The sequence below is a fragment of the Centrocercus urophasianus genome, unplaced genomic scaffold (assembly GCF_019232065.1).
Source record: "Centrocercus urophasianus isolate 14NV4802_14NV808 unplaced genomic scaffold, USGS_Curo_1.0 seq_24, whole genome shotgun sequence".
Lineage (NCBI taxonomy): Eukaryota > Metazoa > Chordata > Aves > Galliformes > Phasianidae > Centrocercus > Centrocercus urophasianus.
Genome location: NW_024884800.1, coordinates 3819619 through 3836797, shown reverse-complemented (window position 1 = coordinate 3836797; position 17179 = coordinate 3819619). Strand labels below are relative to the sequence as shown.

Here is a 17179-nt window from a genome sequence, read left to right as displayed (position 1 = left end):
GTCCCATGTCTGGGGCTCAGCCCAAACTGCAGTGGAGTTGCGTGGCCCCATCCACCCGGGTGCTTTGCTTTTTGAAGTGGTGCCTCGGATGGTGCCATTGTTCCTGCTGTCACTTGGGCCCTCCTCTCCCATTCAGCATGCTTCAGCATCCTTGGAAAAAAAAAAGCCTTGATCCTGGCCTTGCTCTTCTCTCGGAGTTCAATAGGCTTTGCCAGCTGAAAGGCCGCTTTCAAAGGGGGAAGGGAGGCTTTTCAGAGTTTGGGGGAAATCAAAGGGAATCATCACAAATGGCTGCTTAAAATAACCGACCTTTTCCCGCGTCCCTCCTCTGCTTTGCATTCCTGTGCAGAATGTGGGTGCAATGGTGGAGCTTTTGTTGCTGCTCATTTTGTGCCCTCTGTCTCTCAGTGTCTGCATGCCCTGTCTTTGCCCTTTAGGGTTTGGAGCAGAACCCATCTCTGACCCCCCCCCCCACTGGCGCAGACGGTACCTTTTGGGATGAGATGTGCAGCACCTCATACATCCTCATAGAACTGTTTGAGTTGGAAGGGGCCCTTAAAGGCTATCTGGTCCAACTCTCCTGCACTGAGCAGGGACACCCACAGCTCCTTTGGTGTGCTCAGAGCCTCATCCAGGCTGACCTTGGGTGTCTGCAGGGGTACCTGCCACATCTTTGGGCAATCTGTGCTAATGTCTCACTACTCTTATTAGAAATAACTTCTTCCTTTTTCAGTCTAAGTCTCTCATCTTTTAGTTTGAAACCATTTCTCCGTGTCCTATCGCAACAAACAGAAACTGCAGTGCCTGGCTTCCTGTTTGGCTTCACTTTTACTTTGTACTGTATGGCATCCTGAGCAAAAAAACTGCCACTCTTGATAACGAAACAGGTGATATTTGTAATTTATTTGCCCAACCAAATGCAGGATGTAATAGAACGCAGTTAATCTCTTCTTGCACATCAGGTGCTCTTAGCTTTGGGCAGTGGGTGTGCTTTTAATCGGTGTGCTGCTCAGAGCCATTCAGCAGCTGCAGTGCTGTGATGTGGAGCTCGATGAGGTGCTGCTGGGATTATATTGTAGGTACGTGGTTGGTCCCAAGCCTGGATGTGGGTGGTGGGATGAGGCTTGAGGAAAGTGAAATCAGTGTTGGCTGTGGTGCCTTTGTGGTCCCTGAGCATTCTGCAAGCGTGCCCAAGTCCTGCAGAAACACTGATAGGTTTGGTGGGTTGATAGCTGTACTGGATAATCGTGGTAGTCTTTTCCAACCTCAATGATGATTTAGTGAGTACTATTGGTAACAGGTGGATGGTTGGCTGGATGATCTTGAAGGTCTTTTCCAACCTTGGTGATTCTGTGATTCTATGATTCTAAGTGGTTTAGAAGGGCATTTCCTAGCATTGGGTTGGCCTGGTGGTGCCATGGTGGGGTAGCTGTCTAGCTGTCCACTGTCAGTGTCCAGCAGAAGGAGATGGGCACAGGTCCACCTGCAGTGGGATTGCAGCAGCAGTGCCGTGAAGCTGGCATGGAGTCACGGGGCAGCGGCCATGTGGGAGAACTTTAATGAGGTCTTTTGGATTCTTGCCACTGCAGCCACTTAACGAATCATCATCTGTATGCTAATGACCTAATTTGTGTCATTAACAGAAACCTGTTAATCAAGACCTCCCATGACATGACTCAGCTGGAGCTGCAATGCTTGCTGTATTTTAGGCTGTGATTTTCTTTCAATTAGCAATGATACGTATGATGCTCATCCCTGGGTACCAGCAGCATGAGCTCTGCAGATGCTGAGCTGCTTCGAGCTGCAGAATGGAGGGCTCAGGATCTGCCTTTTGAAGGGAGGTGTTTCCTAACAGTCTGGCTGGAAAGGTGGAGCGTGGTACCATGAGGTGCTGCGAATTTGGGGAAGGAAGGAAAGATGCATGAGCATCTTTCTGCCAGTGTGAGTTTGACTCAACAGAAGGGTGCTCGTTCAGGAGTTGGGCTGCATCCTTATGGCAACAGTTTGGTTTTGGGCAATGGGATGTGCATGGGAGGGAGTCCATCAGGCATCACCTTGGTCTGCAGACTGGGTATGTGCATCCTTGTAGGGATGGTGTCTTTACCTTCCAGGGTAAGATGTGTGGCAACTTTAAAAATCCTCAAAATCAGACTCAAGGGGCTCTATGCTTGCAGGGCGATCAAGTGCATCAGTGTGTTCTCTGCTAATTATTTCACTTCATTTTTTTTTTTTTCCTTGGAGTGGGGCACTGTAAGTGAAGTGAGAAGTAGCGTAGAGTCCTAAATCTATTCTGAGAGTGATTTGGGAACTCCGGGGTTGCTGGAGGTAAGCAGTGGCGTACAAAGTTCCTAACCCAGCAGCGTGCATCTTCGTTGTCTTCCTTCAGTACTTATGGCCCCAATATTCCCTCATGCTGTGGTGTTTGCATGTTCCAGGTCAGCCGGCTCTGCGGTCACGCTCAGCAGAGGCAGTATCGATCCACTAATTACCCTGAAGACCTCTTCATTGACAAAAAAGTCCTGAAGGTGACTCGCGTAGAGCAGGAAGAAACGCTGTCGAGCAGGAGGAGGTAAGTGCACAAAATGCCATTTTTGGATTTGCTGAGCGTTGCTGTTGTGCCAGATATACCCCCGGGTAGAAATGGTGGCTGTCAGCTAAAACTTTGCACAAAGCAACGTGCAGCCAGTGGGCTTATTTCACTTTGATTCTGTGCAGTCTTTCACAGTAGTTCAGAGATATATACAGCCTTCCACTGTGTATTACCAAGTGAAGCAGGTGCTATGCCTTTACTGCTGTTGTAAATACTATAAAAATCTGTACTGGAAAGGGCAAATTCAGCCCTTCTTGTACCTGGGGATGGACTAGCTTGGAGCAACAGAGCCACATTCCAGTTACAGTTCCCATGAGATAACAGCAGGACTCACATTCCTCCCTTGTCTCGACATGTTGGAGATGCTGTTTTAGGACTACACAGCCTAATGAGATCTGCTGCAACAAATCACACAAGCTTATACTTGCAGGTATGGAGGAGTTTCTTCTGTCTTCTTCCTGCCCTGCTTGGAACTCTGGGCAGCAGAAAGGCTTTCTTCTTTTTATTCTCCCTGATGCTGCTTGGATGCGCAGGATGTGAGGAACTGGACATGATGTGAATTGGCTCAGGGTTGGTAGGACAGCAGACCTTGTCTTATTCATTGAGAAATAAGGCAATGGATGAGACCATGTCCTATTTCGTTGTGCTTGGTGTAAGGGGCTGGCCCTCTCTCCTCAGTTCAGTATGTGACTGCAGGAGGTGGTTGCCCAAAGAAAAGATATGTGCAGGAAGGTGAGCTCCCAGCCTGTGTAAGGGCTTTGGGTTCCCCAGTCAAACTCTTGTTTATGGGTGTGGATAGGGGAAGGTTGCTGTAGGCTGGCAGGCTGTGCTGTGCTGGGCCGGGAAGGGGTTTGAGTTCCCACTGCTTCTGCTTCCATCTGCGCCTGCAAAACCCAGCACTGGGCTTTTCCTTGCTTCGTCTGCCCCCAGCTGGCAGCCGGGAGCTTGGGCTGGAGAGGAGACCCCGAGCTCACAGGAACCTCAGCAAATCCCTGCTCTGGGAGAGGGGTGCGGGGAGGGGCACGGCACGCCCCGAGAAATAACCCATTGCCAGAGAGATGAATGTACTGAACTGCAGCCAGGAGGTTGTGAGGCCAAGTCTGATCTCCTCCAGTTCCCTACTGTTCATATTCCTCCTCTCTGTGCAGTGTTTACCTAATCAGATCTGCTGTCATTTCCTAGTGACAGCTGTTGAGTGCCCCTAGGTCACTTCTTCCATTGCAAGCTGCACACCTAAGCTGCAAGGAGCGCTGCATCCCGTGCCCCATTTCTGTCTGCTGCTGGAGCCCTGGGGTTGACCCATGCCCTGGTCACTATGTACCACTGCTGGGAGGGACCTGCCTGGGCCAGGTGACCCTGGAGCTGCAGTGGGCTGAGGCCCTGCCGCATCCCCTCCATCGGGACTGTTCTGCCCTGAAAAGCACAGACATTGACTGAATATCATCAGAGAATGATGCTTGATGCTGCTTGAGGTCACAAACAAGACTGATGCTTTGTGGCCTGTTTGTTCCCTGCTGTCCTCTTGTTGTGTTTGGCCATGTTGACTGCCTTCACTGGTTAAGTGCCATCAACCTTATATTTTCTTTTCGTGACTGAGAATCAATTTTTTTCCCCTTTCTTCCAGGGAACTGATTATGAAGCTGAAGTCTCACAGTGATTTTTACAGCAGCTTGCCAGAGTACATCTGCAACCACAGCTCTGCTGTTCAGAATGACACCATTTGCTGGAACGGGCAAGAAGTCGTGGGAAGGTGAATCATTTCTTCCTTCCCTTTCCCCAGCACTGCTCATCATTTCTTATCCAGACCAGGCCACTGCTTATTGCCTTAAGAAACCTTTGGCAGAACTGGCATCTACTGGTGTTGCAGCTCAGGTTGATGTGCAAAGGGTGGAGGGGAGAAGTAGTTGTGTGCCACCCTCCACTGAGCTTTCTGTGCTCTGCTGTGAAATCCCTGCAGCCACAGGCAGGTTTTGTTTCAGTGAGCTGGAGAGAGGGGAGAGGCAGCAGCTCAGCACAGCCATGCACAGAGGTTATGGGGTGGGTACATGGAGGGGCACAAGCAGGCTGCACTTGCTGTGATGGTGATAACAGAGAAGACAAGAGTGGGATTAATAGCATAAAGTAGAGGAGGGGAATATTAATAAAATTGGAGCATTTTCTTGCAAAAATTGTTTCTTAGGAATGTAAATGTGGAAATAGAACTTGGAAGTTTTTTTTAATAATTATATTTAATTTTTCTTTAATAACTCTACTTTGCAAAGTATCTTTTGCTATTAAGTCATTTGCATAAGGGAAGAAATAGGAATAAAATCAGTTGTTGAGATATTAATTAGAACTTCTTGATTCGGTAACCTCCAGTGGTGATTAGCCTGCACTTCTAATACTGGCCTGAAACACTGAAGGGACCAAAATAGCATCAAAATGTATTTTTAAAAGAATCATTTGAACATCTAAGATTGCAACCTTAGCCAATTGTGTTGCTTCACGTGGAGCTGAGACTGCCAAAACAGTGCTCTGGGTGCTTGGGCTTCCTGGCTGGGGATCCCTTTCAGGGAATCTGAGAGCATTCCTGAAAATCAGGTGCATTCCAGGTAACCCCAACCACCAGTGTGTTTATTCAGCCTTTTCCCCCAGAGGGAGCCAAGCAGCTGTTCACCTCATAGAAGTGATTTTGCAAGCTGCACTGAGAATGCTGTGGTGTGCCTGAATTTCTGGTGCAGCTGCAGCCGTCCTCCTGCTGGACTGACGTGCAACTGCTGGGCCTCATTCAGAGCCCAGTTTGCTGCTTTTCATGAGAAATGTGGTGCTTTTTGAATCCCTGGTTTCAATTTCAGGCTGTTGAGATGGTAGTTTGTTCTGTGTTTGTTACTGCTGTGAGAGAGGGGTCTGAGTTTCTGGGGTTTGTGTGTGACACAAGAGCCCTCCAGGTGCCTGGAACAGCACAGGGATGTGTGTGTGCTGTTATTGTATCTGGTGCTGTGCAGATGGTGGACGAAGCTGATTAGGCACTGCTGTGTCATTGAGCTCAGTTAGGTCTGCATGGACCCATCTGGGCTTTGCTGGTGTTCTCGTAGGGCTTGTGGCCATTTACCTCTTATATCCTTGATGTAGTTCCTAAGTGTTAATGAAATTAGAGAGAAACCCTGGGCCAGAGATGCTCAGTGCCTTCCTGCTGTGTCCCATTTCCCAAGCTAAGCCCTGAATCACCCTGTTTCCTCCTCCAAAGGCATGTGCCTTTAGGTACTCCAGGTGCAGTGGACTTCACTGATGGCTCAGCACCACTCACCTTGCTTTCTGTATTTTAGCTTTTCTTTAAGAGATGTTTCCCACATTTTCTTTTATGTTGTTTAATTTTGTAGTCCTTTGTCCATCCCATTTACTTCTCCTTAAATAACTTAAGCCAACTTAATAGCAAGAATTTGTCCTCTTTCCTGATTGATCTGTGGGTTACTAGCTTGCTAACTTTCTCTTTTGGGGTTTTAAGATGTGATGCCGTGGCCTAGCAGAAGGAATGCTTTGCTAGCTGTATGAGGACAGCAGATTTCCCTGCACATGCCCTGAGCAGTGCCTGTGATTTTGCTGTGCTGAACACAAGCCAAAATGGGAAGAAAAGGAGAAAAGGCAACGAGCTACAGTTTTTCAAACTTTTCAGTGTGCAAAAAACATCCCGTGCTGTGATTCCCACAGCTGATGCCCTGGCTGCATAATTAGCTCATGTAAAGCCTTCAACTTAAGCCAAGTGGGTGCTGAGATATTGAACTCGTCTCAGTTTCTATGGGAGTTAGAATCTCGGAGATGATTTGAGCTTTATATATAGCACCAAGTTTTTACAGCGTTTAATACTAAAAGCCTGTTAAAATTCTGGATTCTCAGAGTTTAATAATCTGCTTACGCTGTATATTCCTCCCAAGCTGTTCTGAATAGAATGACAGCAACATGTGCCTGCTGCAGAGCTTGTAAGTGCTTTAAGTATTTCTGTTAGATATTACCATTTCCAAATTGCTTCAGACAAACTCGTGTGTTAATCTAAGTCACCCACATAACTCTTGTTCTCCTTATACCAATTCCAAATTAATATATTTTTAGCACCTTGCCAGATCCTCTTCTTCAAGCTAGGAGTCTCAGATTTCCCTTTTTTTGCCAGCGTGCTGTGGTTTGTTTTAATCATACAAATCATAAACAATGAAAGCACAATTGGAAGCAAGGGAGAAAAATGAGATTCTGTAATTGGAACAAAGGAAATTCCATGCCAGCAATAACCCTTTAGCTCATGAAGGGTTTGGTTATTTCTGGCAGCGCTGCAAAATATCTGATACAATGGAGTCCCCAAAGAGGGAGGCTGTATAACTTTTCAAGCACATAAAACACAGCTTTGTAGCAAATGTAAGCTATAATGAAAGGATAGTAGGCAAATTCAGTGGGTTATTGAGTGGCCATAATTGTTTCCAGAGTATTCCAGAAATGAAGACCATGAATCTTCCTATATTAAGCCTGCTGCTTGGTCTTAAGTTTAACCAATCCTTCCAGAATCTATTTGTCTTGGACTTTACTGAACTGATGTAAGAATGGAGGGAGGATTCAGGCTGTCCTTTTATGCTTCAAACTCCCGTTGTTTGGCAGTGAATAATGCAGTGTTTGCTGTTCATACCTGCGACTTCAACTTTTAATAAAAGCTAATATTTGCAGCATGCTCACCGCCTGCAGTGCAGCGTATGGAGTAGGTTGGAAGAGGCAGCGTTGCTCTTTGGCAGGGAAATATTGCAGCAAAACCTCAGAGGGTTCACATGGCAGTGAGACTGGGCTGGGAGGAAGGTGGAATTTGGAAATCCACCAGAAGATGTCTCTCTGATTTAGGTCTGAGTGCTCCCTGCTGAGAGCGCTGTATCCTTCTGGTTGCTTTTGAAGAAACTTGCTCAGAGCTACTGGTGGTGTAAATTGGCTGCGACTTCTGGTATTTGCCCTCTTAAGGACTCCTGCCCTCCAAAGAGGCAAGACTTGGCCACTGAACTGTTTTGTAGCAGTCTGTGTTGCGCTGATCTAGTAGAGGAAGAGCCTGCAAAAGATACTTGCTTGTAAATTGTTCAGTTGCATCTGAGTCAGTACTGTGTGAGTAGAAGGCAAGCATAAAGTGTTACTTGGATTAAAAAAAAAAAACAAACCACCACCACCAACAACAAAAAGCTTTTTCTAGAAGGTGTAATTCTTTGGCTTAGAAGATTACTTTCTCTAAATCATGTGTCAGGCTTTGCAGTAACTCATCTCTAATCCTAGCATGGCCAGGAAGGATGAACGCACATATTACTTTTATTGCCATAAATTTAAATTGCATTTGTCATCTTGTCTACCTTGCTCTGAAATGAAAGCCAAGATAGAACTGCGTTTAGGCTGGAATGACCAAACATTCACAGGAGACATTTGTGGATGGTGGTGAGGAAAAGAGGAAATCCCTTAATGTGACTTCAGCCTTTGGCACTTTTGTCTTGTGGATGAAAAGGAGAACAAAGGGTCTTTAGCTGTGTTATCCCTACAGAAGACTTGAGCTCATCAATGTTTTCATCAGGTGGTTGTCTTTTAAGTTGTTTTTAGCAACTTAACTGTTTTAGCAAGAGCAACATGACATTTGTCTTTGGAGAGTACTGTGACCCCAGCAAGAGCCCATCCCCAGGGAGCCTGGACAAGGAGCTGCTGCTGACCAACATGGAGGCACATCAAAGAACAGAGTACTTTGAGCTTTGCTTATGAAGTGGAAGCCAAACCATGCTCGTATTGCAACACTGATATCCCTTCAGCTCCCATAACCATTGGGTGGACTTTACCTACTGTGTGTTTGCTCTCCGGTGTTGTTGTCCCCATGGTAGAGGCGTACAATGGGGTTGATGGAGATTCATAAGCAGAAGGGGCTGTGCTTTTGGCACATGTTTGAAGTGGCTCAGGATAGCTCAAATCTCTTTTTTTCCTTAACTGTGGCTGGGGAACCATGGAGGAAGTGAGCCTACTCGGCACACAGAGGAGCTATGTGCTAGGAGCCCCTCATCCTCCAGCTCTGTGGGGTCTCCAAAGGCATCTCCTTGTCCCATTAAGGTCCTTGGGGGCCTGACTGCTTGGACCAGGCTGCAGAGAGAGATGCTAGCTGCCCTTTGTGGCATTTCAGGAATGCTTGTCTCATTGAAACTGCATCTCAGAGTCCTTAACCCTTGGTCTGGCAGCATCCTGCAAGCATTAATGCATAGCAGCCTGCACTCCTCCTGCAAGCTTGGTACCTTGCTGTAGCTGCCTTCTTCCCTTATATATATGACCTCATGTGGGTAGAGAAATCCTTTCTGGCAATGCTGCCTGAATTTCAGAAGGGCTTTCACCCACTCAAAACCAAGCTATTGAGTTTCTTTGTGTAAAGCTTCTTAGGAGAGAGATTGTAATAATTCAGGTATGCACCAAACGGCGGCTCAGTTCTGCTCTTACTAAAACCTGTGGGAGATTTATCCAGCTAGTTAAATCGCTTAAACCACAGGAGATTTTTCCACTTTGAAGTGTTTCTAAATTCAGTTCACAGCGATGTGAAAAACGGTAATTCCTTTGGCACTGTGACAGCCCTGTGCAGCACGGACGATTGTGTTCAGCTGCCAGACGCGTTCCTCAGGTTGGCACAGTGGCACGAAGCGACTCTGAGACGAATAAGGAGCAGGTTGAGTGGTTCGCTGCTTCCAGTGTTTTGTTCCCCTGCAGGGGGTTAAATGCACTTCTGCAGGGCTGCTCTGCGCTTGCTGCAGCGCTGGCTTCCCACGAGATGGAGCTCAGAGCACGCGGTCCCAGCTGGCTTTTGGCCGGGGGCTGTGAGCTCTCAGCCCGGAAGAAACCTCTGACTGAGTGGGGAAATGCCTTCCTGAGCTGACAGCTATTATGTCTTGGGTGTATGTGTACTTGGTGCTTGCTCCGGTGTGAGGGGGGCGCTTGGTGCAGCGGGATGCTGATGGGGATGCTGGGTGCTCGTGTATGGGTAACTCCTGCTTGGAAAAAGCTTTGGTTGGTGTGGAAATCAACTTAAGCACTGCGTTTTTAAATGATGTGAATATTTCAGCCTGGATAAGAGAGTTTGTTGGGGAGACCCAGTAGCAGTTGTCAGTATTTAAAGGGGCTGTAAGAAGGCAGGGGACAGACTCTTCAGCAGGGTCTGTTGTGATAGGACAAGAGGAAACGATTTCAAACTGAAAGAGAGGAGGTTTAGATTAGATATTAGAAGTTTTTTTCCAATAAAGGCAGCAAGGCACTGGCACAGGTTGCCCAGGGTGGTGCTTCATCCCTGGAGACACCCAAGGTCTGGGGATGGGGCTCTGAATACCTGATGGAGCTGTGGGTGTCTCTGTTCATTGCAAGGGAGTTGGACTAGGTGGCCTTTAAGGGTTCCTTCCAACTCAAACAACTCAGTGACTCTACATGCTGGGGACTCATTCTTCCTCCACCAGTGTAAATCCAGAGTTGACTTCACATCCCTGGATGTCTAAGTCTTACTCTCATACTGCTAATTTGGAGTTTAAGTGTAGACGACCTCTTGTGCATCTCCAAAACCCTCTGTGTACCCCAACAGCTGTTACAGATGATAATCCATGTCCTTCTGCTTTCTTGCCCAAGCAGAGCACCCTCCCAGAGCTGGTCCCATCCATTCCTTCCATTTCCATCCCCTCATTCAAATCACTGCACATTATTTCCCTGGCAGTGCGGGGTGAAGTACCAATGCGTGCACATGGCATAGGAGCTGGCAGATACCACCACAGTGGTTGGAAGCTGGGTAGGGATGCAACACACAGGAGATGAGGCATAGAAACACTCCTCAGGTTTACCCACAGCACCAGGAAAACAGACATACTGTGCTTGGTGTTATCTTGGCAATCTTGCTTTCGTAGGCTGCGCTGGGTTCTGGCAGCGTGTGCTTGGGCTGTCAGCTCTAGGAGATGAGGGCTTGTTTTGTGTTTGTACAGTGCTGGGGCCTGTAACTGGGGCTGCAGGGAATGCAAACAACCCACAGCTTAGTAAAGCACCAGTGTGCTGCAGTGAGTGGTCCTGGCCTCTTACTGAGCTCCAGGCGCCCAGGCTGAGGTCAGTGCAGGTATGCTTGCCTCATGTTCCAAGTGTCACAAGCTGTTACTCTAGCACCTGGAGTGCTTTTCTCCAAAGAAAGGCATGCTCTGATTCCTGTGATTTCAATTTATTTGCTAATTGCTGATGAAAAAGCTGAGAGCTGGCTTGGCCATGCTGCTCTGCAGAGCATCCCTGCAACCTGCCAGGGGAGGCTGCACCTGTGGGTCTCACAGCTGCTCTCAATCTGCTTCATGTGTGCTTTACTGGCATGCATTATGCTCATGTAAATGCAGGATATTGTGTGGTGCGGAGCCCAGCACTGCACCAAGTCAGGTTACGTTCTGCCTAAGCAGTTACTTTGATCCCCAAGGCTGGATCTCATCAAAGACTGAAATCAGTTTTGTTTGACAACACCTATTTTCCATTAGCGATGTTGACAGCATTAATTATATTCTGATGTTTTAATTCTTTATTATTGAAATCACACATCAGCGATAGTCATTATTTTGCAAGGGGTTGATGTTATGCTAATCAGCTTGCAGCTAACTGGGTCATCCCACTCATTTTTTTTGGCTGTGGGCACACTACCACTCTTGTACTGGAGTCTCTGTGGTCTGCCAAGACTTATTTTAAACAAACATGAGCAAGCCAGAATTTCTCAGCCAGCTCTCTTAGGACTCTTGGGTGCAAGTTATGTGATAATATTTATCCCCGTTGTATATTGTTTAATGTCTTCCTTGGTTACTAATGGACTGGAAAGGAGTTCATTGTCCTCAAAAGATGTAAGTACATCGTCTTGTTTCTTTGCAAAGGCAGAGCAGATATTTATGGGAAACTTCTGCCTTTTCTGTGTCATTATTAACTGTTTTATTCTCTCCATTTTTGAAGGGACTGGTACTTAGTTTTGTTTGTATTGATCTCTGAGGATCTTTTCTGTGTTAGCCCATTGGATCACAGTCTTCTTTGTTCTCACTCCTGCAGGTACAGTCCCCAAATCCCAAGGAACGGAGCAAAAGCTCAGCCTGGAAACCACGAGGGGAAGATGAAAGGTCCTGAGCCAGTGATCAGCCAGATCATTGACAAGCTGAAACACATCAACCAGGTTTGTTGCAGTCTTGCCAGCAGGGATGGCTGTGGGCGGTTTCCAAATCAGTATGACTTCCCCTACACTGTCTTTGGGCTCAGCCAAACAACCGTGGGCAGCTTTGGGTGCAGAGCTGGTGCCACCTCGGCCCCACTTGTTGCCAGCATGTGTGGCAGATGCTCCTTCAAGCCCTTGGGCTAAATAGGAGCATTTGGGTTCAGTCTGTGCCAAGGTGCTGGTTGCGTCCCTGTGCCGCACCTCTGCTGGGTGTTCATCCCTGACACAGTGTGAGATGGTGCTGCTGTGGTGTCCCTGAGCATATGGTACTGGTCATGTGGCTCGTGCTCAAAGTCAACTCTGTTTGAAGTTCCCTTTTGCTTTGCAGACAGAGAGGATCACTTGCTTCTTTGCTGTATGTCCTTGGAAGTCCTTTCCTCGTCACTGCAGGGACAAGTGGCCATTAAATGGGGATGTGGCAGAGCTGAGTGAGATCCTTTCTGCCATGCTGGGAGCTTCCTTCCCACGGTCTCAGACCTAGTGTCATTGCAGAGAGACAAGCAGTATCTTGTCTCTACCCATTGTGCCAGCCTAGGTGAAGTCTGTGAACAAGCTCCACTGCTGCCAAAGGGTTAGGGGGAAGCTCTGCTCTGTGTTCAGGTGGTGAAGGGCGAGAGCTCTGCAGAGGAAATTTCCTTCTCCATAGTGCTTTGGGGAGAGAGTTTAGCTTCCCAAAGCTCTCCTACAGCATTGCCTGGAGCCAGCCCTGCCTTCACCATACTCGCTAGACGGGGGTCTGGCTCTGCAGCCTGTGTCACTGTATCACTCTCAGAGGGGACCCTACAGGCTGACAGGTTGGACCTCTATGCTCTCTGGGAACAGCCAGGCAAACACTCGGGTAGGAATGCTGTCTTCCAACACAGCTGAGCTTCCCACTCTCCCCCAGGAGAGTTTTCCTGGTGAGGACATTGCCCACGATGGCCCTGGCATGATGCTTTTGGCAGCGGCAGCTTCCTGGGGTTCAGCCCAGCAGCACCGGGGGCCGGTGGGCTGAGAGGGCTGAGCTGCCTGAAGTTGCTGGCGTAGTGACTTTTCTGCTAACCTCTGCTTTCCTGCTCCCACAGCCATCAGGGACTGTTGTGACAGCAGCTCATGCTCAGATCCCTGCGATGGCAGCACGCCTCGTTAGCCACTGTCTGGGAATGGGGTGCTTGGGGTCCCGGCACACGGTGGTGGCAATGCAGCCATGCTGCCTTCGTGTGTGGAGCTGTGCCATCTGCCAACAGCACGTAATTATTAAGGGAAGGGGGGGGAGGTGAAAATAGCATAATCAGCTCCCTATTAAATGGGGTAGAGGGCAGGCTTCAACCTGCAGGTGATAATGATATTTTGCCGTTCGCAGTGAGAAAGTCGCACCGAACAAAACATGGTTATTAGTGTACTTGAAACTGCTGACATAAAGTAGTTGTGAAATGCTGGCTGCCAGATTAGGTCAAGTTAGGTCTTTGCTGAGCAGTTCAGGCTGCCAAGGAGCTGAGATTTGTGGAACGAGAGACCCTGGGTAAACACAGCTTGGCTGGGTACAGCTGTGTGCAGCCCTGTCCTAAGAAAAACAGGGGTAAGTGGGTGAACATGGGCAGCTCCTGGGCTCTTATGGGACTTTCTCTTGTTTGCTTGTAGTATCAGGCTGGAAAGTTGTGGTGTTGTGAGGAGTGGATGAATTGTTTTGCTTTGAGCAGCAGGAATTGTAAGAGTTGGAAGAAATCAATCCCTTTGGAAAGTTGTGTTTGAGAGCGAGAATGAAATAGGGAGAAAATGGAGAGTGATTTGTGAAAATTGTTTATGATCATAGCTATTGGTACTGAGGATTGATGGTAAGTGACTTATAAGCTGGTAAAGTATCATAGAATCATGGAATCATAGAATTTGAGTTGGAAGGGAACCATAAGGATCATGCTGTGGATGTTACTTAAGTTTGGGATTTTGGGTGTCAGAGCTCACCACCACACTTATTTTCTTGGCCTACAGAAGTTTTGTGATCTCCTTCACATCTGGAACACATCTTGAAAACCAAAGAAGTAGGAAATGTGGAAGGAGCAGCTCTGGATGAATTACAGTTGTTTTTCAGGTGTTGGCTCCGGATCTGGGAAGCAGTGTGGGCTCCCAGGGTGGGGAGGGCTGAGAAACGATGCATTGACCCAACACGATGGGCTGTGGTTTCTGAGGTTTTTCAAATATCCAGAGCCCTTAAGAGAAAAGAGCGTTCGCAGTGCTCAGAGCTCTAACCTGGATTCCCATGTGACTGCAGATATATTATGGAATCCTCCTCATCTGTTGTGCTGGAGGTTCAGGTCCTGAGTCCATACAGGTGGACACAGCAGCCATGCCAGTTGTTGTAGCTCTTGTTAACTTCAGGCTGCTCACATCGTTGAAATAACGCGTGTTTTTTCAGCGGGGCACCAACTGAAGTTGGGTGAACTTGTTTGGTGAACGTGTTGCTTGAGGAAATCGTTAGCTCACATCTCCTCAAACTGAATCTGGTTAAGTGCAGGCAGACAGCAGCAGTTCTCTTCAGACTTCTCCAATTTGGAATGAGTGTTGTTCGTGCACCAGAACCAAATGCACAGAGACTGGAAAGAGCGCAATAAAGCGAGCCTGGAGAGAAAAGGAAGTCAACAAGCTTGCCAGCTTGCATTAGTGTGGTCTGAGCACCTTTTATCATGCTAACGTGAATGAGCGAATGAAGGCTGGCCATCTGAGCAGTGTGTAGCCTCAGGTCGGTTCCTTCTGGATGAGTCACACTAGATGCCCACTCATCCCGTTGTAACTCCAGACCATTTCTGTTCGGTTTGAATGTGAGGTTGTGGGTGGTGCTATTTTTTTTCACACGTTGGTGGGCGAGATGGTTTATTATGGCTGTGTTGGATGTGAGGATTTCTCTTCAGTTCTGTTAGAGGTCTACCAAGTTGTGATTTGAGTTATTTTTGCTCTGTGCCCAGAGGCACGAATGGCCCATCCATAAATATTAGCATTGTTATCTCAGCTGGGAGGCCAAGGGTCACCTTCAGGAAAATGAGTTGGAAGCAGTTCCTAACTTTTATTTCCCAGAGTGAATGGGGTCTGTTTCTGTCTAGAAGGGTTTTCGCTCATCCCACACGTGAGAATATATTGAAGTGGAAAGGTTATTCATTGTCAGCACGAGGTCTTGCTCTATTTTTTGTGACTTAGTAGCATTCCTAAGTGAAAAGCAGTGTGCAAATGAGTTATTTCCTCTGTTTGCTCAATTTTCTCCCCACCATGGGGACGGGCTGATAGATGGGAGCAAGACTTCAGCTTTCAGTTACCTGCAAAACAGCATGATGAGCTGGGGCAGAGGCTGTTCCTGTTGTGCGGGTGGGCAGATGGAGCAGTAACATCCCATACGAAGTCTGGGGCAGAGCAGCATCTCCCACATTTTAAGCTTCTGCCTTTTTCTGATCTCTTCTATGCTTAGGTGAATCCTATTGTTTATCATAGGACCATCTCTAGGAGGAAAAGCACAGTTTTAGAAGAGAAGGGGGGAAAGAAATTCACTAAAAATGAAGAATAAAATCCATAAAAGGAAAATTAAGTGAGAGAGATGTGCCTTTTCAAGACTGAAGGGCTTGGAAACATATTGTACATTTCCAGACACTGGAGTTAAGGGCTCATTTAGAATATTTCAAATATACTAGAGTCTGACAGTTCTTTGGTTTCCACATCAAACAATCTGTAATTTATTGCCCCATATAGGGACTGTGTTTTTATCATATTGCAAATTCTCTAGCCAGAAATCTAACTACCACATAAGCCCTTGAAAAAAAAAAAACAAAACCCTTTGGGGATCGGAATCCAGGCAGCGTGTTTTCACAGCCCCTGAGAAACCAACTTTGATTTATTGCCTTGGAAATAAGGGGAGCACAGGGTTTCAGGGAGCGTTACGGCTGGGCAGGATCTTGCTGCCTCTTCACATCTATGGCTCAGTCCTGCAGTGGGAGCCGTGTGAACAGACCCTGCGCTGCTCTTCGTGGGCTTTAAGGGAGGATGAGAGCAACATTTCCAAGTTTTATGAGGCTGTAAAGCACGGAGCTCTAGATGGAGGGGAAGGTAAAAAGAAAAGTAAGCCAAGAGGGGTGAATGGCTGAAGACGAAATATACTTAGTTTGCAAAAGCATGTGCCAGAGGTTAAATAGCTGTGTTTGAAGCTGGTTTGATCAACCAATATATCTGATATTTGTTTGTGGGTTTAATGGCCTGTTTCTCGGAGGCCTGGCTGCTGGGAGAGGGCACGGCAAAGGTCATCTAGAAGTTAATTTGGAAGGAGGCCAAAAGGCCACAACTTGATTGAATCAAAAGTAAACAAAATAAGCCTGGGAACAGCGTGGTACGTCCAAGGGATGGGGATGGGGGTGGCAGAGGGTCAGATCAGGCCCCCGCGTGGGGAGACCCACACATGGGCTGTGTATGGGGCATGGTGATGGCTGTTCTCCAGGGAGGTGTTGGGGGCTTGGGAATGGCCCTGTGGACGCTGTCCCTGTGGCTCCAAGTGGGGAGGTCCATCGGGTGCGTGGTGGTAGAGCGATGAGCATTCAAGGCTCTATTTCTCCTTCACATTCAGCAGAACCATGGCTTACCATGTCCTGCCAGGCTCGGTGAGCTTCATTGCTCCCACCCTCTTTCAATTCCCTGGCTAGATGAAACAGTGTAATGATTAGAAGAACGCACGGACTCCCAGATTGCTGGATGAAGTGATGCACAATGCTCATCTACTGAAAATACACTATTTAGCCTGCACCAAAACTAGTCACTTTTGGCTAACTTTCCACTTTTAAACAAAATAAGGTAACGCTGCAATATCTGAAGTGCTGTATGTGTGTAATACAATTTATCAAGTTCTCAAAAGAAAAGTTAATAAACACAATAATTGCTTGGACACGCCTTTTGTTCAACATTATTAAACAGTTTGTAACAATTAAAATATTAAAACCACATGTTGTTGAAAGCAACCAGACGTTGCAATTATTTTTTACTAAGGCCGTTAAACAAGACGACAGAAGATTTTTATTTTAATGATAAATGCATTTTGGAGTGGATCAGCTAAGTCCTCCTTTACTGCACAAAATACTGCATAGCTCCACCAAGTCTAGGCCTGGTATTTAAGGAGCAACAATGCTGTCCTCTTGAGCTGTGCCTCCATTCTTGTTAACACACCACTGTAAATGCTCTCTATGGAAGCAGCAAGTAGAGGATTTTGTAAATCAGGGGAAGAGTGACCCTCTGGAGGCAGAACATAATTATATTGGATCGTATCTCACTGTTTGGTGGCGTTTTAAATCCAAAACCATTCTTCCCCTCCTTGCTTTCAGCACGCCAGCTATCATGTGTTAGGGTGTATCTGCAAACATCCCCGCGTTATC

At 47.2% G+C, this 17179-nt stretch overlaps 1 protein-coding gene across 1 annotated transcript in view; it reads left to right on the top strand.

Annotated features, from left to right (window-relative positions):
- Positions 1–17179, top strand: part of GPC3 (glypican 3) — a 115641-nt gene that overhangs the window by 62640 nt on the left and 35822 nt on the right. The window contains exons 4-6 of the mRNA XM_042825192.1: positions 2436–2569; positions 4215–4340; positions 11645–11765. Coding sequence (XP_042681126.1) covers positions 2436–2569; positions 4215–4340; positions 11645–11765 — 381 coding nt within the window. The remainder of the gene's footprint in view (positions 1–2435; positions 2570–4214; positions 4341–11644; positions 11766–17179) is intronic.